Source organism: Berghia stephanieae, chromosome 14 (assembly GCF_034508935.2).
Source record: "Berghia stephanieae isolate SIO BIC M18660-M18661 chromosome 14, UCSD_Bste_1.3, whole genome shotgun sequence".
In the NCBI taxonomy this organism is placed as follows: Eukaryota; Metazoa; Mollusca; class Gastropoda; order Nudibranchia; family Aeolidiidae; genus Berghia; species Berghia stephanieae.
In genome coordinates, this window is record NC_088373.1 from 19,810,370 (window position 1) to 19,836,160 (window position 25,791).

At 37.2% G+C, this 25,791-nt stretch overlaps 2 protein-coding genes across 2 annotated transcripts; one reads left to right on the top strand and one right to left on the bottom strand.

Moving 5' to 3' along the window:
• Positions 1–1,524: 1,524 nt before the first annotated feature.
• Positions 1,525–13,948, bottom strand: LOC144959807 (uncharacterized). The gene is made up of 2 exons (XM_078892560.1): positions 13,825–13,948; positions 1,525–6,804 (listed from the first exon to the last, which is right to left on the bottom strand). The coding sequence occupies exon 2, from the start codon at positions 6,753–6,755 to the stop codon at positions 3,087–3,089; it is 3,669 nt and encodes a 1,222-aa protein (XP_078748686.1). The 5' UTR covers positions 6,756–6,804; positions 13,825–13,948; the 3' UTR covers positions 1,525–3,086.
• Positions 13,949–13,984: 36 nt separating this feature from the next.
• Positions 13,985–24,615, top strand: LOC144959808 (uncharacterized). Its single transcript, XM_078892561.1, has 3 exons — positions 13,985–14,140; positions 17,515–17,706; positions 19,974–24,615. The coding sequence occupies exons 2-3, from the start codon at positions 17,589–17,591 to the stop codon at positions 21,389–21,391; spliced, it is 1,536 nt and encodes a 511-aa protein (XP_078748687.1). The 5' UTR covers positions 13,985–14,140; positions 17,515–17,588; the 3' UTR covers positions 21,392–24,615.
• The last annotated feature ends 1,176 nt before the right edge of the window (positions 24,616–25,791 follow it).

Below are 25,791 nucleotides of genomic sequence, written 5' to 3' on the forward strand. Positions count from 1 at the left end.
AATCAGAATCTAAGTGCATACACAATAACATTGCATGCAGTAAAGTAAAAACAGAGCAAAAATCTTGAGTCTGAGGACATACACACTCAATCACAAAAACATTTAACAATTAACAGTACAGACATTCCACACCTGGTACGGTGCAAAAGAAAACATGATTCTCTCTACACCTTTTTCTGTGAGGCTATGTGGTCTAGTGGTATGACACTCGCTTTCAGATCGGAAGGATATAAATATTAATATTACTATATTACACATGTAAGTATTATTACTAATTCGTATATATATTTTTTTCTAATCAAGGAAGAAAGAGATTTTCTGTACTTGTTTTAGAAATCCTGTCAAGATTTATTTTAAAATTTAAGACTACCCTAAACAAAGGATGAAAATCCTGTGGGGAAAAACCTCCTCACAAGAGTTGGCAGATCAGTGCGGCTATGTGGTCTAGTGGTATGACACTCGCTTTCAGATGGAACGGTCATGGGTTCGAGCCTCGCTTGACGCATAGTTGAATCCTTGGAGAAGGCTCTTTACTCACATTCTCTCACTGTACTCATGAGTAACACCGTTGTCTTTGTTCGAAAAAAATTGTAATATCGACTAACAGGAATCATGTACCGTCATACATGTTAAATGTTGCTGTTGGCCAGGGACCCCTTGAAAAGTGCTTTGAGCACGTTTAGTGGATATTACTCTTATGTAATATAAAGCTCATATAAGTAGCATATCAAAATGTCCACAAAAAAAATAAAAAAAATAAAAAAAAAAAAAATAGCTAGTCCTTTACAGCCACCAAATCAAGTCCAAAGAGCAGGACCTTATCCCAGTTTCTATATAGCATGAAATGAACAGTAGCAATTGCTCACTACCCTTTGGATTGGATGCTAGACTATCGCTCGCTACCCTTTGGATGGGATGCTAGACTATCGAAAAGCAGTTTCCTTGTGAAGCGAGTGCTCCTCCAACTAAGCTATGTGGACCCCCCATTATGTCCCAAAACCAAGCGCCGACTTATTATTATATTATTCATATCATGAAAAAACTATGCACTGATACAAAATGACTGTACATATACTAATGCGTGGTATATATCCATAACATTGAAGAAGTAATTCAACAACAATGTACCGTATTATAAATTGTAAAATTAAGTGGAAGAGAGGTGGGAGTGAGGAATCAACGTCAAAGATTATGTATGGTTATTGTGGAAATGATAATTAAAATTATTGAGTCAGATCTTTCTCTCTCATTGTAATTTCTTATCAAATGCTCACAAAGAAAAGGAACTATAACTAAAATGAAATTTTCAAAAACCCAATGTTTTCACAGTAAATAAATATAGAATTGAAACAGAGATCAGATCTGACATTGCATACACCTGACTCATTGATACTGACGATCTTATCTATCAACAAGAGGCTTGTTCAAATATGATGGTTTAAAAGATATATATATTCCTTATTGTAATATGCAGTATGTAATGTAAGGGAGAGAATCTTTTTCCTTCAATTTGTTCAAAACTACTTTTTTTTGTTTAACTCTAGACAGAAAAGTTTTACAACAACAGTGACATCTTCATCTAATCTGTCTTCAAAATACCTGAATAAAATAAAATAAACAACACCCCCCCCCCCCCCCCCCCAAGTACATAACAGTAACAGAGAAATGATTTACAAGGAAAAAAATATATCATCTCACAAAACTAACTATACATTTGACAGTTTCCCTCCCAGCCAGAGCCAGGACAAAACCAAGTAACCTCATTCCAAGACAAAGACAGAGAAAGCAAATTGGAAACTAGATATATAGGGGTAATAGGGGGTCAAGAACCCCACCCAGTTGGGATGGATTGCCCGCCCACACCCTCCAAAAGTCAACAAACAACAATGTAAAAAGACAGGCTTTGACTTTGACCTTGACGTGAAATCCACGAGGAAAGAAAGAGAAGGGAGGGGATGACCAAGAAACAGATGGAAGTGCTCATTAACTCTGGAGGAAATTGAGGAAAAACGGACCACATGGTGGGATGAGAACACTGGAGAGGATGGATCAGGAGAGAGTTGGATCTATTATCGGGAGAGACATTTTGAGACCGTTGGGCACAAATTATGTTAAAAAAAAGTACAACATCTGAATTCACATGAATAAAATGGTAAGTTCTGATTCTCTATCCCTCCTCTCAATGCATTGATTGCGAAAAAAAAAAAAAAAGTTTCAGCAGAGCCATAAGGCCCATGGAGCCGGAGTTTATCCCAGTTTCTATACTGTGAAACGGACAATAGCAATTGCTTGCTATCCTTTGGATAGGATAGGAGGGTCAGAAATAAATCTGGACTGCACCCGGGGGCGATCTCGGTCCCTTTCCGTGTGAAGCGAGAATGATTGCCAGGCAGGTTTTAAATATAAATATAAACCTCAGCTTTGAAACAAATTATGTATTGATAACCCAAGTCATAAACCCATGAGGATTAGATCAATCAAGCCAACAATGACCCCCCCCCCCCCCCCCAACACACACACACACACTATTACTACATTGAATCTAAGAACATACAGTGTACCGACTGACCCCCCAAGGTCCCTAAAAATTTCTAATTCTTTTTTCTCTCTCAAGGCCCTACTCTCCATAGGAGTAAATAAACGGTATCCGAGTCTAACTTCAACCTGGAAAAAAGTGCTTTTGTCACATACCATTGTCCTGTCAAATGCTCCTTACACAGTACAGTCCATTCCATTTTGAATATAATGGAAAAGCCTCATCTGTACACAAGACTAGGACTACGATCCTAGTTCCACTTGACAAAGAATAACACCTAGTTGGCTTGTGCAACACGACTTTCACCTGGCAGCCATCGATACACCCGGCTTCATCCTGATTTCACTGAGGATATTTTTGGTTTATACAAGTACAAGTGAATCAGGTATTTTGGAAAATAACAGCTGTATTGGAACAGTCCCTTAATTGAAATGGGTTCTGCCTCATGGTGCTATTCCAATGAAATCACTTCAACTGTACCACAATCATTAGTCACTTTTGACAATAAGACTAAAAAAAAATATAAGAAAACAAACGATTAACTTATGATTCAGTAGGGCCTGCCGCTACTGTTACTGTTGTGAGAGGCAGACGGTAACTGCCCAGCAACTCCTTGCTGATGAGCAGCTTGCAGCTCCATATCCAGTCGTGACAGCGCCTCTCCCATTAACTGTTGCTGGTGATAGGTAAGAGTGGCATTGCCAGGGAAAAGCGAAGACAGATTGTTGGTTGTTTGGACGTGGGCGAATGCTTCGGCGTTAAGATTGAGGGCTGTTTGACCCAGCGTTAAGTTGTGACCGAAATCAGTTGTCGGAGCTTGACGAATGATAGGGTTGATGGTGGCCGGGGCTGAATTCCCCACCAGTCTGTTTCTTTGAGTGGTAGACAAATCCATGGTGGCCCCCATCGGTATCTGAAACCCGTTTGATGAATGGGCGTAGATGATGGGATCGCGAGATTCTGAACGGTCCAATTGAGTGACAATTTGCTGTAGCTGTTGTTGCTGATGTTGTTGTTGATTTTGAGATCTGGAAGAAGGTATGGTGGTTGCGACAACTGTCGCTACGTTGTTCTGGAAGGTGTCGAGATTATTTGGTTGTTGTTGCTGCTGCTGCTGTTGTTGTTGTTGTTGTTGAGTTAACAAGAATGGGGTGGAGGAACGATCAATGTTGGATTGAGACTGATGGGAATAAGGGGTGGAAGAACGGTCAGCAGATGAGATTGATTGATTTGCGTTGAGAGAGAAAGCACTGCTATTGTTGCCACCTTGTTTATCTCTTGTTGTGGTGGATAACGACAATGCATTCTGGGTTATTGAGTACGGTGTGCCTGGCTTGTCATTGGCTGAATGGATGATTGCGTAAGCACTGGATGGTCTGCTATCGTTTTGTTGCTGTTGCTGTTGCTGGTTTAATGCAAACGGTGTGGTAGATCTGTCTTGGTGTTGTTGCTGTTGCTGTTGTTGCTGAGAATAGGATGACGACGGGGTGGAAGATCGCAACGTGTTGAGATCGTTAAAGTTCCCAGATCTTTGCTGGGCAGCAACAAGATCGTGCTGTTGTCTGGACAAAGCATTGCTAAAATGGTCTGAAGTTGAGTCTTGGGTGATGGTTAGGTTTCGGGAATGTTGAGGTTGTTGTTGTTGCTGTTGTTGTTGATGGTGATGAAGCTGATGGTGTTGTTGATGATGCTGATGATGTTGATGCATGACTTCATTGTGCTGTTGTTGCTGCTGATGTTGCTGTTGTTGTTGCTGTAATGACAGATTGACCATCTGTTCTGAATGCATAGTGGATGTGACATTGTTGTTGCTATTATTATTACTATTATTATTATTGATTTGAGACGAAGTTGGAGTGGAGGGTGTATGAGGGTGTTGACGATGAATTGATGAAGCAGAGGTTGAAGACTTTTTGGTTCGTGGTTTTTTGTTCCCTTGCGCCATAGCCCCTTTAATTACCTCCCCTATCGTGTCTTCGATAGACGCATTGATCCTGTCAATTTCAGACTGTCGAGCAGGGTCAACACTCTGACTATGGTGACGATGAGCATGATTTGCTGAAGATTCCCCATCGGAACCGTCCGACAAGAGTGCATCTCGATGTTGTACATTTCCCCCGTTGTTGACATTGGCATGAGCTCCTAATACTTGACCAGAATTCAATAGTTTTGATGACCCTCCGATTGTCAAATACTGTTGTTGTTGCTGATCACTCTCATTAGGCTTTGAAGCTGAACTGTCGTTCTCATTCCCACCATCGCCGGCATCTCCATCTTTTTTAGGGAAAGGCATGAGTCCTGCATTCATCAACAGCTGTGCATCATTGTTCTTTCCATGGGTGTTGAGATGCCGCTGCAGGCTGTAGACCCGTGGGAAGCCTCGATTACAAATCGGGCACTTGAATGGCCGTTCAGATCCGTGTACAGTACGAACATGGAGGGAGAGGTTGGTGTAACGACGGAAAGCTTTTCCACAAATATGGCAGGAGTGGGGCCGCTCCCCTGTGTGAATCAACATGTGACGGGTTAGATGGTGCTGTCTCGTAAATCCCATCTTGCACACGCCACAAGCATAAGGACGACGAGTCCAGTCGAGGAGATGAGCTCTGGGTACTGGCCCCCTAGTGTGGAGGCGTACGTGTCTCTGCATATGGTATTTTCTTGTAAATCCCTTGCCACATATGTGGCATCGGAATAAAGTGACTGGCTGGCTGGTGCCGTCACTGTTTGTCGTGGAAGTCGTTGCATTCGGATTGGAAGGGTCAAGAAATCGAGGATTTGGAATTTTGATATCGTAGTATTTTTTCATATCGATATCCGATATGGACGTTTTAATATTGCTGTTGGTTGCTCCAGCATTAGTGTTGGACATGTTTTCACTGGACACTCCTGTAGCTATAGCAATGGCGTTTGTAATGGCAGACATATTTGTGGCTGGGTTGATGTCATTGTCATGATTCTGATTGTGGTTTTGCTGTAACAGATCTCCAGTCTTACTACCAGTGTTACTATATGGAAAGTTATCATCTATTTCATGCTTTATACGAATGTCTGGATTCAGACTTGCGTTGAGGACGGCAAAGTTGATTTTATTCGAGCTCTCCTTTGGCTTCGGAAGCGGGGCAAAGTCTTCAGGTACGAGTGAATCCACATCTACTGGTTCACCTGCAGTTTCAGCAGTGACCTCGACTCCATAATCGCTTTTCAGCGAATGACTTTTCATGTGATAGTTCAGATGGCAACATTGAGAAAATGCCAACATGCACAAATTACAGACAAACGGCAAAGTGGACCCATATTCACGTTTATGTTGTTCGAAGGACAGCTCGCTGTTGAATGTCCCACCACAAACGTCGCAATGATGGGCATCTATTCGACGATGTCCTGCTTTCATGTGTTTGGCAAGACCGTCGCTTCTGGAAAAGGCCATGTTGCATTTGGTGCACGAGTACGGTTTGACATGAGTATGTGTCAACATGTGACGATTTAGTGTATATCTCTCAGCGAATCCCCGGCCACACACATCACAAAAGTTTACTTTTTCCTTCTTCTGCTTGGGGCTTTTGTTTTTCTTCGGCTTTGCTACATTTATCAAACCTTCGTGGTTGGGAACATTGATTTGTGTCATACTCTGAAGTTGTTGTTGCTGCTGCTGCTGTTGTTGTTGTTGTTGATGCAGCAGATTGGCTTTGTGCTGGGACTTCTTCTTTGAACTGCCACTCGGTTTCAAAGTACTCACCTGGGGAGAACTGGCAATAGTTGCATTTGTAATGTCGATATGCGGCTCCGATGAAGAAGACTGGATATTGTTATGAGAAGAAATGGAAGTTGAGTTGTTGAGACCACCACTGACCACCCCCATGCTATTGTTTGCAGAATTTGCACTACTACTCTGATTATTGTTCGGGTGGTTGATGGTGAAATCCACTGCTGACATGGATGCTTGAGGGGCCATGGAAGATGCATAGTTTGGTAAGAGGGCGGTGGGGAAGACAGGAACATTGTTTGTGTTTGCTGTATTGTGGGCAGAGGCAGCTCCTATGTTGTTCACATCATTGTTATCCTCTCCAAGAATCAGCTTGGAATAGATGTAGTCGTGAAATGATTCTCTGTTGTCGTGGAAGTTACCATTGGCAATTTCCTGTGCCAGGGATGCTGGCATGATCCCACCCCCACCACCACTACCCAGAAGGGTGTGACTGATGTTGCTGGTTGTCATGGCAAGATAGATCTAAGATCTACACAAACAGTCGAGGATTGAGGGGACTCTGAGATAAAGGAAGAAACACAAAAACAAATATTTTTTTAATAATACATAGTAATAGTATATAAGCTCTCGTATTTTGTTTCGTAACATAAATTTTTAAAAAATCAATCTGTTAAAACCATATAACTATTTGATAGTTTGAGGAAAATTGGTGTAGTATGTGAGCGTATTTGTGTGGGAATGAGTGTGTGTGTGTGTGTGTGTGTCTGTTTCTGTGCTCTCAAAATAGACGAGTTGTGTTGTTGAATCAACTTGGTGAAAGAATGTTTGAATGTTATATATGTGAAATTGTAAAGCGCTGCTGCTGAGCGCTATATAAGTGTATAAGTAAATTATTATTATCATTATTTCACAGAAACAGATGCAATTGTAATTTTGGTTCCTTGTCTGAAATATATGCTAGATCATTGGAAAACATTCTCCCCTGTGACTAGTTTAAATTGCTAACTTACCAAAAAGTCCCCTAAACACCTGTTTTGCCTCTATTAGAATTTCTTCCTACTATTCCATCTAATGAAGTTTAATCTCTGTTCTAACCCTCCTTCTTATTAAAACTAAGTGTGTGCAAAGCATTTTGCCTATATTCTCCTCTAGGTGCCAGCCACTTCTGGGTATTGTATTGCTGGGATTATTGCCAGACACGAAAAAATCAAATCAAACCAAAAGGAAAGGTTGGTTTTTTTTTTTTTGTTGTTGTTTGTTTTGTCAAATTTTAAAATCTCTTTCTTATAAACAGGTATGCAAATACATAGTAGTAGCTAGTGCCTAGTTGTATTTTTTATCAAGTGTACAATGATACATCATTATTGTTGACAGTCAGATCACTATGCCGACGAAACCCCCTGGTGACTCAGTTTACACCTAAATAAATAAATAAATAAATAAATAAATAAATAAATAAATAAAACTACATTCTTCTTCTGAGGACTGTTGTAAAATGTAACCCTCCCCACCTTCCAATCCCGGATTTTTATCTTTATTGTCATGATTATTAGGTGATTGTTAGAATTAGAACTATTTTTCATCAACCATGAGCCACCAAATTTTGCGGTATTGTAAATCGTCCCATTCCAACTTGCGTGAAACCTGTCCACGAAATAAACAAATCCCCGGCCATCATCAATCTCCCTAAAATTGTGAATAAACAAATTATAGAAACTAAAGAAGATCAATAAAGTTAACAGGAAGGTAGGTAGTGAAATTTTTAATGGTTGGTGGACTATGAACCAATTCGCTGATTAACAAGTTTCTTGCTAGTTGAAAAAAAAAAAAAAGACGGAATTGCAGTTTGGTGTTTTCAGTTCAAAGTATCAAAAACCTACATTCATTTCATTGGTCCATTTGCTTTCAATTTTTTTTAAAAAGCTGGATTTGGCATTTGAGCATTATTTACTTTCATCTTGTGTTAAATATCACGTGATATGAACTGATTTAGGACACAAATTATCACTGGCATTTTAAAAGATTATTTTGGTAATTTTCACCCTAAGTTTGGCATTTTGCATTAAATCTTTCTGCCAACGTGATCAAACGTGTTTGGCAATAATAAAAAACCTGGACATTTTTCTTTATTGGCAGACAAGTCTGGCAATAATGACAGCCTTGTATGTAACCCCCCGGTGCCAGTTATTTCAGGCAAGGAGCAAGAGGAAAGTGTCAAAAATCACACAATAATAAATGGAAGGAAGACCATGAAACTTTCAGTGTTAAAATAGCAAAGCGGTAAAGCATTAATTTTAAATTGTCATAATGATGACATAAAATGATTTTATAAGTTTGTTTTGAGAATGACTCACTGCCCTCCTGGTTTGAAAAATTAAATTTAAATTGAGCTTTATATAGATAGCGCAATATCCACTGAAATGTGCTCAAAGCGCTTTATAAGGGGTCCCTGGTCAACAGCAACATTTAACATGTAGGACGGGACATGACGCCTGTTAGGCGATATTACAATTTTTCGGACAAAGACAACGCTGTTAACGGCCAGGTACTCATTGTACACCTGAGTACGGTGAGAAAATGTGAGTAAAGAGCCTTTTCCAAGGACTCAACTATGCACCGAGCGCGAGGCTCGAACCCAGGACCTTCTGATCCGAAAGCGAGCGTCATACCACTAGACCATATAGCCGCAAAAGTTGGAGGGGCGATGTAATGAGTAGTGTCTATTTTCATAATACTCCTAATACACGTGTGCGGCTATGTGGTCTTGTGGTATGACACTCGCTTTCAGATTGGAAGGTCCTGGGTCGAGCCTCGCTTGGCGCATAGTTGAGTCCTAGGAAAAGGTTATTAACTCACATTCTCTCACCGTAGTCAGGTGTAAAATGAGTACCTGGCAGTTAACAGCGTCATCTCTGTCCGAAAAAATTGTAATATCGCCTAAGAGGCGTCATGTCCTATCCTAAATGTTAAGTGTTCCTGTTGGTCAGGGACCGTAAAGCGCTTTGAGCACTTTTAGTTGATATTGCACTATATAAGAGCTCAATTTTTATGCGCCCAGAGCCTCCAACCAGGGGGCTAGGTTGCGCAACATAAATGTGCATTATTATTATTATTATTATGATTATTTATGACTCATCATATCTCATGTCCATCGCCATCACGATAACCATCGTCATCGCATACCGTTGCCACTACCTCTCTACTCTAACTCCAATGTTTACTGTTGGACCATCAGAACTACACAGCCTTCAGCTGGGAGGACACACTTATGTGAGGTTCAGTTGTCAAAGTCAAAATTTGGGAGGCCTACCGAAAGCTCCTATAAAGGGAAACAACTCAAATAATATTCCCTCAACTAACCCAGAGAAAAAATAAAACCTAGTACCTTTAACTAACCCTAATAGGAAAAACAAACACCATAGCACTTTTACTAAGACTTATGACTAACCCTAATAGAAAAAAAAACCCTCGGGACTGCTTTGCACTACCCTTCAATACTTCACAAATCAAAATGGCAGCCAAGAATCAAAACAATGGTCAAATTAGGAAACTTTAAACTTTCACAAATCTATCAAGGTTTGTTCTAGAGTTTTTAAAATGCTTCTTTATGATGACAAATTGAATAAATTAGGCTGTCAGCATTCACAGACACCTGTCTGGGAATAACCAATTTTCGTTATTCCCAGACAGGTGTTGGCAGAAAGTTTTTTTAATGCAAAATGCCAAACTAGGCGTGAAAAATACCAAATATTCTGAAAAAAATGCCAGGTTATTTGTGTCTCAAAACAGTCAATATCAAGTGATATTTAACACAAGATGAAAGTAAATAGTGATATATGTCAAATCCAGCTTTTTTTCTCTCTTTTTTAAAAAAAATGGATCAATGAAATTTCTTTTGTCACTTTGAACTGAAAACGTCAAACTGGCAATTCGCCTTTCTTTTCAACCAGCAAGAAAGTTGATCATCATCAAATCTGTTCATAATCAACCAACCATTAAAATTTTCACTGTTAACTATATTGATCATCTTTTGTTTCTATAATTTGTTCATTCTGACCACAATTTTGGGGATATTGATGATGGCCGGGAATTTGTTTATTTCGCGGACGAATTCCTAGACCAAGGTGTTGTTCGCCCCAAAGCTCAAAACCGACAACACCTGTTTTTTTCCCCAGTGTTCTTCATACAAGACAATACAATTTATTATCACACGTCCACAAAACTAGATCCAACAACATATTATAACCAGAGATGTGAATTTTAAGATACATCGATACCGGTGTGGATAGACAGCTCAGTGGGTTAGACCACCTTTCATTTTGCTCCTTTTAGCTGCACAGATTCGAATCCGATCGTTTCCCTCCCCCCCCCCCCCCCCCCCACCCCAAAATTATTTTTTTTTTTTTTTTTGAGCGAGCATGAATTTCTTTAAATTGTTTTTATTTTATTAAAATTTTAAAAAATATTGTTTTTCTCCTCTATCTGACCATTTTGTCGCTCTCTGAATATTTCTGTTTGTTTGCTTTTTAATTATTTATTCTTTTTAGAATACTTTTTGAGATCGGAGTGAGGACGAATATGACAATTTGCTAGAAAGGAACTAAAAAGAGAGAGAGAGAGAGAGAGAGAGAGAGAGAGAGAGAGAGAGAGAGAGAGAGAGAGAGAGAGAGAGAGAGAGAGAGAGAGAGAGAGAGAGAGATAAATATTATTCTTTAAAAAAAAAAAGAGGTGGGGGGTGGATGGGACATTTATCATTTGCAACGCTCTGAATAAAAAGAAGACGTATAAAAACAAACTTTTAAAAAGTGGCAGAACCAGGATTCGAACCCACATCGTAGAATCTGACATACCTCTCAAGGCAGACAGACGACTTTAACCATACAGCCATGACACCCGCATGAAGGTCGACGCATATTGTGTAGTAAGGACTGATTTATTGTTGGTTAATTTTATGTTTTTATTGATATTTTATTAACAAAAATTGGTTATCCCCAGACGCATGTAGCAAGTGGGCAGAAAGATTTTATGCAAAATGCCAAACTAGGCGTGAAAAATACCAAATATTCTGGAAAAAATACTAGTGGTTGTGTCCCAAAACAGTTAATATATATCAAGTGACATTTACACAAGATAAAAGTAAATAGTGATCAAATGTCAAATCCAGCTCTTTAAAAAAAAATATTTTAAAGCAAATGGATCAATGAAATTTCTTTTGTTACTTTGATCTGAAAACGTCAAACTGGCAATTCGACTTTTTATTTTCAACCAGGAAGAAAGTTGTTAATCATCAAATCTGTTCATAGTCCACCAACCATTTATATTTTCACTACCTTCCTACCTGTTAACTTTATTGATCAGCTCTTGTTTCTATAATTTGCTCATTCTGGCCACAATTTTGGGGATGACCGGGAATTATTTTTTTTATTTCGCGGACGAATTCCTAGGCCATGGTGTTGTTCACCCCAAAGCCCAAAACCGACACCTGTTATTTTCCTGTCTTCTTCGCACAAGACAATACAATTTAGTATCACACGTCCACAAAACTAGATCCAACAACATATTTTTATTCGAATCAGAGATGAAAATAACTACCAAAACAAGGAAGCAAAAATGGTGGAAATAGGTTTAGCTCATATATGAATTTAAGATATTCCGATAACGGTGTGGATAGACAGCTCAGTGGGTTAGGCCACCTTTCATTTTACTCCTTTTAGCGGCACAGATTCGAACCAGTCGCACTTTTTTTTTTTACTTTCTTTCTTCCCAATTGATTTTCATTGTTTTCACTTTTGTTCAGAGTTCCGAGCAAGAGTTTTTTTTAATCAGTTGAATTTTTTATTTCTCCGATAATATTATTTCATTATTTAATTTGCTCTAGATCTATTATTGTTTTTTTGTTTTTTTTTGGTCAAATGATAATATTAATAATAATAATAATAATAATAATAATAATAATAATAATAATAATAATAATAATAATAATAATAGTAATAATAATAATTGTTATTATTATTACTATTACCATCATAATCATTATTATATTATTATCAATAATAATATTATTTTTATTATTAATACTCTTATTATCATACTATTACTATTATTATTATTATTATTATATTATTGTTAACACTATTCCCTGCTCCGAGGGAAATCTCTCTCTTTTTTTTTTTTTATATTTTGAGAGTTTTTTGTTTGCTAAACCTTTATGTAAAGGTTCCGTTTATGAGCATGAATTTCTTAAATTGTTTTTATTTTTAAAACAATTTTTTTTTTCTCCTCTATTTGACCATTTGGTCGCTCTCTGAATATTTCTGTTTGTTTGCTTTTTAATTTTTTTTTTTTTAGACACTATTTGAGATCGGAGTGGGGTCGAATATTTGCTAGAAACTAGAAAAAAACCAAGAGAGAGAGAGAGAGAGAGAGATAGAGAGAGAGAGAGAGAGAGAGAGAGAGAGAGAGCGAGAGTTAATAAAAAAAAAAAAAAGAGGTGGGGGGAGGATGGATGGGACATTTATCCCTTTCAACGTTCTGTAAAAAGAAGACGGAATTTAAAAAAAATAAAAAATAAAAAAATGACGTTACCAGGATTCGAACCCACAACGTCGATTCTGGTCAAACTTCCAGGGCAGACGACTAAACCATTCGGCCATGACACCCACTTCGAAGTCGATGCATATTGTGTATATGTAGTAACAACTGATTTTAATGGTTAATTTTATGTTTTTATAGGTATTTTATCAACTTTCCTTATTTCTATGTGCATCTGGAAACATTCCATATTCTGGAATGTGAATTATTGTTTAAAAGAGCGGAGTTTCAAATATGCGTCTGGGGATAATGAAAATTGGTGTCTGGGGATAACGAATATTTATTATCCCCAGACAGGTGTCTGGGGACTGGGGATAATCACAATCACAGCGTATCAAAAAAGTGTCTGGGAATAAACGAAAATTGGTTATGCCCAGACACCTGTCTGGGGATAACAAATTTTCGTTATTGGCAGACCCTGTCTGGGGGTAATCACAGCAAAGCGAATAAATAAACACATGACAAGACAAAAGATCAACGGTGAGATCGTGAAAATACAAATTGAAAGAAAAAGAAGACTGGGGATGTAGTTGTAGGAGCTTTCGGTAGGCTTCCCCACAATTTGATCTAGATTGATTAGCATCATTACTAACAAATTTACAAATAAATTTAAAATCTATATCCGAGTCCGCTTCATTGATATGGTTGTAGTGGACAATCACTTCCCATGATTTTCCATCCATAGCAAAAAGAAAGAATACGACCAAAAGCCAAAGAATATTCAAACTTTTACAAATCTGGTTGTTAAGCACTTTCTTAAGACATACCAATGAAGAAAACAACGAAGGATTGTAGACAATGTGAGTATTTTAGCAAGGCAACACTTCACTAAAAAGTGTGTGTCGCCCTCTTTTTTGATTTTTTTGTCTTTATTGTCAGTGAAGAACCAAAATTGGGTTATCGATAAATGGTAATTTAGGACTTTAATCAAATACTGCCAAATTTCAGGAATGGTGAAAAGCATGTATAAGTATTATTAAAAGTATACCTTTTGATTTCAAATAATGTCAAAGGAAATAGAGATATTTGTATCCATTTTGTTCTTTCTTGAAACTCGTTACAGCGGCACAGCGGGTGGGGAAGACGAGAAAATCAATATTGAGCCCGGAAGTAATGCTCTATTTTAGGTCGGAGGTCACGATAATTCTGAATCATTGGCCGTCCCATTCGTGTTTAGGCTTTTCACTTTTCTCATTTTCTCTCATGTAATTTTTGCTAAATGCAAGGAGTGCAACGTGATTGAAAATACAGTCATCATGAGGACAGCCCGTGCCTAGATTCCCGCATCGGATCAACTTTCCGAGGTAAACAAAACAAGATGGCTTTGAACTTTCATCCTAGAGTGTGTCAACCTCAACACAATTATCAGTATCAGTCAGAGAAATCAGATTGTCTCACTGACTGACACTCTGTCAGACTGTCACTGTCAGTTATCGACAGACTGTCGGCTTGCTATGGCTCAGAATAGGCAGTTTGTGAATCCGCTATTATTGATGTTTAAGTTGGGAGGCTTTAAAAAAACGTCTCCTCCCTCCCAAACCCCCTATTATAAAAAAAAGTTTACCCCCTCTCAAACCCCCTACACTCTAGAAGAACATTATAAAAAAAGCTGTCATTATTCACAGACAACTGTCTGAGTCTGGTAATAACGAAAATTGGTTATTCCCAGACGCCTGTCTGGGGATAACAAATTTTCGTTATTGGCAGACCCTGTCTAGGAATAATCACAGCGATGAAAAAAACCCCCAAAGAAACTGGGGGTGTAGGAGCTTTCGGAAGGCCCCCCTTTAAGTTTAATCGAGGCCAAGGTTTCTGCAAGATAAAGTAGAATTTTGATATCCATCTTTCTAGTCTCTTCTAAATTCAAGACAAGAAGGCAAATATTGCACCCATTGTCTTTTTGAGGCAGTTTTATGACTGGAAAGTCTTACAGTGCAGAGCGGATACATCGACATCAGGCTTATGTCGACATGACATCAAAGTCCTGTTTTTTTCACTTTATAAAGTTAGTAAATAAAAATCGCCTATATTTTACCACAAGACGGTTATATTGATGCTGCGAACCAGTGATACCGACAATAATTTGTTTAAAAAAAAAGAATGAATACAATTTATATCCAGCATTGAATTAAAACACAACAGCCAAGGAAAATGCAGAGATATCCTGTTGTGATGTAAAATAACAGTCCAAGAAAATGCGACATGATTGTTCAATGGCATCCCGTGAATCGTCACTGACCATAACCATGATGTCAGCAGTCAAGTCTAGTCCCTTGTTGTGTCCGCTTTTCTCGGTAGTGATACCAGTAATGGAATTCCCGATATCAATATTACACGGCTTTCAACAAATGGGCTGATGAGAAATGCTCCCCACATCACCCACTATGAGCGAGACTGTCTATCTGTCTTTCTAAGCTGCCCTGGCCAATCCCCAGTTTGAGTTTTGGAAAATGAGGCAGACTTCTTACCCCCCCCCCCCCCCCCCCCCCACCCTTCCCAAAAAAATGGCGTTCTCAATTTCTCTTGTATGCAGGGCAAATGCTCAGCTTCTCGGATTTGATGTTATCAGAAAGGTCTGTGAATGCCACTACTACTGGTACTTAGTCTCGATACCACTCGACATTAGTTAAATTTTTAGAAGACGCCATTGTTGCTGATGTTAAGTCAGATGAAGATAGTGCACCATTGGGACCAGTTTCCAGCCATGTCACTATATAGTAGCTTTCAAGACCCTACACTCTTTTGCGCAGCAATGTCACGATGGTGCATCCTTATTTGACTTCCTTGTCACAGCTGATTGAGAAAAGGGTCCATAAAAATATTCTTTGTCTTCAGACTTCAGAGACAGACCACACAATAACAGAGACTTATTAAAATCAAATAAAGTGAACCGTAATAAATTTCTAAATTGATCCTTTTAAAGGCCACCAAAACTTCGAGATTGACTTTCCCCTTGTTATTATAATATCATCTTCTCTTATATGTTTCCCTGTCATTAAAAAAAAAAGACTGATTTATCGACATCACGCATATATCAACATTTTACCACGATCCCGACGATGTCTGTATATCCGTTCATGACTCTATTTTGTTAAGTGTAAAATAGGGAAATTTTTGCCACAATTTCAATAACCTCACATCAGGACTTGTGAGCAGCCAATTTGTCCATTGGGCAACAGTGACAAGCAGTTTCTCTGGCCAATTAGTTGTATTTAGAAAAAAATAATGTATATATCATATTATAATTTTATTAACAAAAGCCCTTTTTTTTTTACTGCCACTGCTGTTGGGTAAATTTGTTGCATAGCAGGGAACAACATTTTTATTTATTAGACACTTTTTGTCCTCAAATCTTAACATTATCCGCCACTGCGTATTGCCAGATATTTATATTCACACTTGAATAGAGAGTGCGATAATGTATGTTAAGTGACTTTTACCAGAGATCATAGCCAGTTACCCATCCACACCTGAATAACTGATTTCTCGCTCGACGCATAGTTGAGTCCTTGGAGAAGGCTCTTTACTCACATTCTCTCACCATGCTCAGGTGTAAAATGAGTACCTGGTCGCTAACAGCGTTGTCTCTGTCCGAAAAAAAATGTAATATCGCCTTACAAGCGCCATGTCCCGTCCTACATGTTAAATGTTGCTGTTGGCCAGAGACCCCCGCCCTGTAAAGCGCTTTGAGCATGTTCAGTGGATATTGCGCTATATAAAAGCTCAATTAAAAAAAAAATTTCTGGTTATTATGCCCACTTACATATATATGTACAATTTTTATTACATGCAAAAGGTATTTGAAATATTTTATGACGATACTGATGTGCTTGAATAACGGGAAATTTATAATTTGGGAAAAAGATTTCTTAAATTAAAAAAAAAAATTCTAATGAAATTTTACTCTGAAAATGAAAATAAAATGGATATTGATGGCCACAAAGTGATGAGAGCTGCGATTTTTAGCCAGGGCCTTTGTATTAAAATATATCAAGGTGTTGAACTTTAGTGTTGGATTGCCAACGTGAGTACCATGAACCAAGCATGAATTGCCATTTCTGGACAATATAAATCATATTATTATAATTATGATAATAATGATAATAATAATAATAATAATAATAATAATAATAATAATAATAATAATAATAATAATAATAATAATAATAATAATAATAATAATAATAATATAATCATCATAATATTCATAATAATAATAATCATAATAATCATAATAATAATAATAATAATAATCATAATAATCATAATAATAATAATAATAATAATAATAATAATAATAATAATAATAATAATAATAATAATAATAATAATAATAATAATAATAATAATAAACAATAATCACAATAATAATAAAATAATAATGATAATAATAATAATAATAATAATAATGATAATAATAATAATAATAATAATAATAATAATAATAATAATAATAATAATAATAATAATAATAATAATAATAATAATGACGATGATGATGATGATATTATTATTATTATTATTATTATTATTATTATTATTATTATTGTTATTTTTAGCATTAGTATTGTTATTAATGTTCTTTTTATTAATTATTAATTTACATAATTTAAACAAATATTTAAAAAATAAATTTGTAATTGCCAATCCAAGACGTAACCAAAACTTATCATTTCAGATAAAGGGAGAGGAGGACAGAATTTTCACAGTTAACGTTTTCCTCATCAGAAGGAGAAGACCGGGCACCTCGTCATGGCTTCTACCGTTGAGACTGAACAGGGAGATTCAGAATCCATAACTTCCGACACGGAAAGGGTTTCACTAATTTCACAACCTTACACCCTGACCCCTACTACAGAGAGGTGCCAAGGTATTTACATCAGTTTTTAAAAAAAAAAGTTTGTAATGTTTGCACTGTTGTATTCAGCAGAAAAAATAAATGAAAAATAATCCCCCCACCCCCCACCCCCCCCAAAAAAAAATAAAAAAAGAAGAAAACAAACAAAACTGCCCGTCTTGTGCCATTATTCCATTCTCGGGTTTATATATATATATATAGTGTTTACTTGAAAAAGGCCAAAGGCCGAAACGTCCTTTGTTTTGTGTTGTTCGCTTATATGTGAGTCACATTTACTACCTTTATCTTTCTCTCCATTGTCTTTTCTCGCTTGTCTTTGGGTAGGATGATATTCCCTCTCAAAGGTTTTACCTTCAGATCTAACAGAACAATGCCCGACCCGCCTACTGAGTTATCTTTAAGGGTCTGAAATAAACTCACTCAAACCAGGGATTGGTGCCAGTCCCTTTCCATGAGTCAGTTACTACTATACTATTAATTGTTAATCGGAAGGTCCTGGGTTCGAGCCTCGCTCGGCGCATAGTTGAGTCCTTGGAAAATGCTGTTTATAATAATAATAATAATAATAATGATAACATACTTTATTCATCCAAAAAATGGAATTTCATTTACAGTTACAGACGTTGCATGCATAAAAATGTATAAAATATAAAGCTAAGAATTTATGGCGACAATGTATATATGATAATATATCATGTGTGAATATCGCCTAACAGGCGTCATGTCCCGACCTAAATGCTAAATGTTGCTGTTGGCCAGGGATCCCCTATAAAGCACTTTGAGCACATTTAGTGGATATTGCGCTATATACAATCTCAATCTTTTAAAGCACAATACTATAAACAAAGCATTATGTCAGACTCTTCTTCTAGACATAATCTGAGACTTCTGGTATTTTGATTGTCATTTACATATGGAGCTGTGTGGCACAAAAGTATGGTCTTTGTTTCGTTCCCGGAGGGTATTCAGATTAGGTATTCCAGACCAGCCTGAATATTCTCGGGCCGGTAAATTTGCCGGCATTTCCGGCAATTTCGCTCCGCTGAAAAAAAAAAAAAAAAATTTTTTTTTTCATTTTGTTTCACAGCCTATTGAATTGGTAAAATTCTAAGAAAATATTCTGGGGAATTGGGATCTTTGCTCATGTTATATTGAAAAAGCTTCGACTCCGCCCTGGACCTTGACCCAAACTCTCACGGATTTTCAAGCATTTCTTTCAGGGGGCAGATGCAGGCCTGTATTCTGTGTAGCGGAGCTCCATCAAATCCACAATTATTATCCAATTTCACTTTTAGATATTTATTTTAAAAAATTTTGATAATAATTATTATAATAATATAAGGATTTTATATAGCGCCTTTCACTCAAACATACAACCACTCAAACATGCAATATGAAACAAAGCAGGGATAAAGATGCTATCAATGAAATGTTTATCTTCTCTTCTTTCTTTTTCTTTTTCAACTTTAAAATTATTTTTTTTTTTTTTTTTCTGTCCTGTGCATCTATCAACACACAGTTTGACATAAAAATTCTTAGAGAACTTCATAAGACAACTTGGTCTGGAATATCTACTTAGGATTGATTCCCTGTTGCACTTTTTGGTCTTGAGCAAGTCAGCTCGCCCTGCTCACTGCAGCTGATCGTAGCCATCGTTCACATATAGCCTGTCACTAGAACCCTCTAGGACCTATAGTTTGACGTCATTTTTAAGGTTTGTGCAGCATCCAGTGAGTTGTTAGTAGAGCTCAAGGAAGCAATAATGATCCCATTGATTGAACTATTGAATACAACTCTGGATTTGTTTTCTTTTGACGTCATCAGGCTATAAGTTTACAATGGCTATGAACTGATGCATTAGGGTTTTTTTTTTTGTTTTTTTTTTCAGTCTTCCTGGGGAATAGACCATAAAAAAATTTCCTGTTGGAGTAAAGAGGATATTGTTTTATTTATTTATTTATTAGCCACGATACAAACTTATGCGGCTATGTGGTCTTGTGGTATGACACTCGTCTTTGGATCAGAGGGTCGGGGTTCAAGTCCTGCTCTAAGCAGCTCCTAGTTGAGTCCTTAGAAAAGGTTCTTTACTTCCAATGGGTGTCATGCCTCACCCTACAAGTCAAACAGTTTTTTTTTATGTTGGCTTGGGACCTGAATAAAGCACTTATAAATAAAAGCTTCAGTATTTTATTTATATTTTCATTTATCTGTTTTAAACTATTTTTTATTCAATATTTATTTGATCTTAATACTTTTGCCTTTTTTTCTATATTCTACAGGCATTGACGAATTAAAAGGATTTGAGTTAAACATTAAGAAGGAAGTTGATGAGGAACTAAATGATTCAAATAAAGAATCAGACAATAAGGCATTTATTAGTAAAGATTCTTATGACACAGAAAGGGAGAAAATTGGAAAACTTGGTGACAAACATACGGATACTAAAGACCACCACGAGGAGAAAGGAACAAATTCAAAGTTGTCGTCATCGGGCAGGAAAGTTTCTTCAGGACAAAAAAAGTATAAATGTTCTTTGTGTGATTGGTCGTTTGTAAGAAATGCAGAACTTAAAAAGCACGTGAGAAGGATTCATTCTGGTGAAAAGTCGTTTGAGTGCTCTGTGTGTAGCAAAGCGTTTTACCTCAGTTCGGATCTGACGAAACATATGAGGATTCACACTGGAGAAAAACCGTACGAGTGCTCTCTCTGCGGTAAAGGCTTTGCAGAAACGTCTTTGTTGTATAGACATATAAGGATACATACTGGTGAAAAGCCGTATGAATGTGTGACGTGTGGAAAGACGTTTGCGGTTAGCTCGGCACTTCAAAAACATATCAGGACACACACGGGAGAAAAGCCGTTTGAATGTTCCATTTGTGTTAGAGCCTTTGCCCAGAAATCACAACTGAAGTTGCATTTAAGAACGCATACGGGTGAAAAACCTTATGAATGTGAGGATTGCGGAAAAGCATTTTACAGTAATTCGTCACTTCGAAAACATATTAAATCCCACATTGGGTATAAACCGTATGGATGTGCAACTTGCGGGAAGAATTTCGATAGCAATTCATCTCTTCAAACGCATATCAGGTCTCATACAGGAGAACGGCCATTTCCGTGCTTGGTTTGCGGGAAAGCCTTTGCGGTCAAGTCGGGCTTACACACTCATATGATGATTCATACGGGTGAGAAACCTTACGAGTGTTCTACCTGTGGGAAGGCATTCACAGTCAAATCTCATCTCCATATACATATCAGAACACATACGGGCGAAAAACCTTACGAATGTTCCTCTTGTGAGAAAGCTTTCTCTAATAGTACGCAGTTACAGGCTCATGAAAGAATTCACACTGGAGAGAGACCATTTGCATGTACTGAGTGCGATAAAGCTTTTTCAGTTCGGTCAAGCCTACAAGCACATATCCGGACACATACAGGGGAAAAGCCGTATCAATGCACGACCTGTGGAAAGTCATTTCCCGATAGTTCACACTTAAGAGCTCATATACGAATTCATACGGGAGAAAAACCTTATGTGTGTCTGACGTGTGGGAAAGGATTTTCTGTGAGCTCATCTCTGACAAAGCATAACAGGATTCACACAGGCGAAAGGCCATATCAATGCTCCACTTGTGGCAAGTCATTCTATGATAGTTCCACTCTACAAAGGCATATAGGTATTCATAGAAGAGACTAATTAAGTTCTCTCTAAAAATATACCTCTATGTTTTATTTTGATTTTAAACATTTTTTGAGGGATTTTCTATTCTTTGCTTTTTTTTCCCCCCTCAAGCTCATACCAATTTAGTCAACGTGTGCAGATAAGTGGGGGAGAGGGGGGGGGGGGATAATTAAATCAAATTCTCCATTTTTCATTTTCTATTTGGATTTTTAAAAGCAAAATTAACGAGTAGATTTTTAACAAATCTTACTTACTTACTTACTTATCCGAACCAGCGACCACCTGAGCTCTAGCCCTTCGGTCTTGTGCCATGACGTAGAAGTTAGACATCTTTTGTAGTTGTTCCAGGTGACTATAAAGTGTGTTACTGATGAAACATATCAAAACACAAGGATTTATGACACTCTAAGCCCACTTACAGGGCTGCCAAGTGTCCACACCATGTGGGACAGTCCTGCATTTGGGACTACTGTCCCGCTGTCCTGCATTTCAGCCCAGTTGTTGATACTTATTAGTATTAGGAGAATATGACTGTGATATCATCCTCTATGGTCAATCAATACACATTTTGTGTGTCTGATTAGTCCCTTAGTGAATGTAGTTGATGTCAGATAATATTCCAGACCAGGATTCAATAGTCTGATGTCACTCCTGCCCAGCAACGAGCAGCTTGGTTCTAAACAAAGAAAATCTGTACTTTTTATTCTTCATGCTGGCTGGATCTTTTTCACATTTCATGTGATCAAAATGTATAAAAAGTCAAAACATGATAAGATAATGTTTTTTCTCCTCTTGATACTTTTTTATGCTCGTCGGAGAAATATTTCATAAGAGCATCTGCGATTGTTCCGATAGTTTAGAACCAGTTACTAAGTTACAATGGATCATTACGCGGGAAGTGACATCACGACTGTTGGAGCCTATTCCCTCAACCCTAACTCCCGACTATCTCGGTATTTGGCTGTGATTACTTTTACCCCGTCATTATTTGTACTTACATTATTCCTGGATAGGTTTGTAACTTTTTAATTATTATATGATAAATGTAGTTGTTGAATAAAACTATTTACAACTACACGTCAATTAAAAACAACAATTTTTTAGATTGAGTAGGACCATTCCACGAAAGGTAAACATCAAAGCCAAAAATTCAAAATGAAACAACTCAAACGAAAACTGTTTTATCAAAGAAGGATGTTTACAATTCAATTATATTATAATACCTGTCGATAGGGAGTATTATTTCATGAGTTGATTAGCTTTGAATAACAGACAAAAATTACAACAAAATAAGAAAATTTGAACATAAGTCACAATTATTTTGAGCAAGAATATTTAAATATAACATCAAATGAACTTCAATTTGGTTAGTTAATGTTTGATCTGATGATACCTTCATGTATAAAAATAGGTCAGAATTTAACAATTAGACGCTTTCTCATACTGCGCCACCATATCATCCAGAGCCTTCTTTTCTTCCTGTTTAAAATGAATAACATGAGCAGGCTTATGCTGAAAAGGATTAATTATAAAGTCTATTCTGCAACCTGAAATGCACCCAAGAATGAAGGAATCAGACGTAAATCTAGCCCATGTTGAAAGGAAGTATTTAGTTCCTCCTCCATGTCCATACTTTACCTTTTTTAAATTCCTCCTTTTTTGGTGGTCTTTCTGGTTTTTCCAATTCCCCTGCTGAACGACGCTGATCCCCCTCTTCCTCGATTTTTCCAAGGTTGACCTTTGCCTAAAAAAGGGAACCTTTTATTGGCACCATACGGATGGAACCGTTTGAGTCGGATTTTGCAACTCGAATGGAGTCATTTATTTCCTTGACTCTCTCCGACACATTAGGCCTGAAAGCTTTGTCACTGACTGGATAAGATCCATTGCATAGGGAGTTGTATTCTTCTTTAATCTCACTCCTGAAAGCTTGTCGTCTGAATATGCCCAATTCATGTGCCCATTAGAAATCAATGCCACTCCATCAGAAATACTCTCCAGAACTGGTTTAGGGCAGAGTTCTGCCACTTTGTCCATGGCGATGCTAACTGCCGTCAGCCCCTTTATTCCTGCACACAGGAGAAGCATGCTTAAAAACTTCCTCATTGCATGCCATAAAGTTCAGTCGAGGGCAGTTTCCTGGGGGAGGATATTTCTCATTTAGAGAACTAATCATTTCCTTTGTGAGGCCATTGCTGAGTGCTGTACTAATCCTGGTGGCAATATTGGGTGATATCTCACTCCCTATTTTCTCTTGCGACCCAACTAATTTGGGTATTACAATATTATGATGAATCACACCAGGGCGAACGCTGCCATACACACAGATGAAGTTAAAAACGAGAACGTTGTTGATAAAGATGAAGACGATGTTTAATAGATGATGGACGATTGAAGAAAACGATGCAGTGGGATGATATGACAACGGTAGAAAAACATGTAGAGTAGAAGTTTACAGTAGTAGCATGTACAGTAGCGTTCGCCCTGGTGCGATTCGTCATAATATTGTAATACCCAAATTAGTCGAATTTCTGGTGCGTTAAGTTCTAAAATGTAAGGACAATCCAGTATAGGAAAAAACATGGCCTATAACCCGAAACTTCCAAGAAATTATAGAAAAATATTTTAGATTTGCAGTTAAAACTGCCTAGATGAAAATTGAGAGGGTTAAAACCTTCACTTTCAACGTTTGGAGAGAGACTGACCAAGATGTTGAGTCAGTTTACCCATACTCATTAAAGGCACAAAAATGTTATATCAATTCACACCATAAATACCAATAATAATGACGATCATAGAAATAATTATAAATAACAACAAGTTATAACAATAAAGTAGCGGGTGACGACTACTGACAATGAGTGACAACATGGCAATGAGAAATACAAAACAATCAATAAAAACAATTCTGGTCTAACCAGAACACCAACCACTTGATTGAAGTACTCATAGGTCTCGTTGGTGTTGTTTGCCGGGATCATTGTTCTATCCGAATCTGACCATGAAAGGTCAGAAATATCAGCTGACCGCGAAAGGTCATGTTCATGATGGTCACTCACACTGGCAGGTCGTGAAAGACCTACATCACAATTTTCATTTTTATTATTATCAGCAGGTCGCGAAAGACCTACATTACACTCTCCGTCATCACCATCATTGAACTTGTCATATGCTTCTTTGATTTCCGAAATTAGCTACTCATATAAAATTACAAATTATGAAATAGAATAAAAAAGAAATATTTTCAATATTACTATTGTTTAAATGTCACACATGTAACACTGATTCGGTCACACACCTGACAAACATTTAAAAGGCAGACATAGAAATCTATGAAGTTGTTATTCATTAGAAATCAATAATCAAACTTAAAATTCCTTTTCCCATTTGTAATAGGAGGGTTGTTTTTTTCTTTTTACTTGGCTTAAAGGATAGAATATTGCATCTGGGTTAGAAGGCCAATGGAAGGTCAGTTCATTCTCACTTAACCTCACACTTACTTTTAGTTAATATTCCCATACTTCTAAAACTTCACCAGTATATTCATGCCCATCATACACAACCAAAACCCAATCTCCCAAAGTATGCAAGCATTGTATAGAGTCATTTATTCCCATTGTTTGAGCATATGTAAATGTTGCTGCTCGAAGCTCGAAGAAATAAATAATAATGTGAAATTGAATGTAACCTGTTTTTGTAATTAAATTGAAGCTTACATTCAATTTCACATTATTATTTAATTATTTGAGCATAGGAAATTACTTTTAATACATAGTTTGACAAGAAGTGTTTGTTATGACAAAACATTGAGATGTCGTTACCCCTACATTACATACAGCTGTGTATCCTTGAGATCTCTAATACTTCTTTTGTGTTATCCCATTGGTTGGTTGGAACAGTTATGTTAATATTTTTTTGAGAAACATATATATATACATTGTCGTGAACGGATTTCCCAATCTCGTTCACGATATGTAAAATAAAGGAAAAAGTTCAGAAAAAGTCTCCACCGAAGTGGGCGTTCTCCATATATGTAGAGGACATATATGGGCGGTAAATGCTCTAAAAGCACATCAGGAATCGTCCTGGTAAAGAACTCGAAAACATACCAATTAAAGAATGGCGGATCGGATCTGTGGTAAGATTCAACGAAAGCAAAATAGTATAGATCTAGAATTAGGCTTGTTGTCGAAGAGAAAAGAATGAAGGGTGTCGCGAGCTTTTATAAGATAGACACGATGACGTCACCTTTACGCGGGAGACAGTGAACAAACACAACATGAAGATTACTCACAACAGCTCGATCGCGACACTGACAGTGATATCATAATAAAACTCTTACAACAACAACAACAACAACATAAACCTATCACAATAATCAGTGACATAAAATCTTCCCCACATTCCTCCCCCTT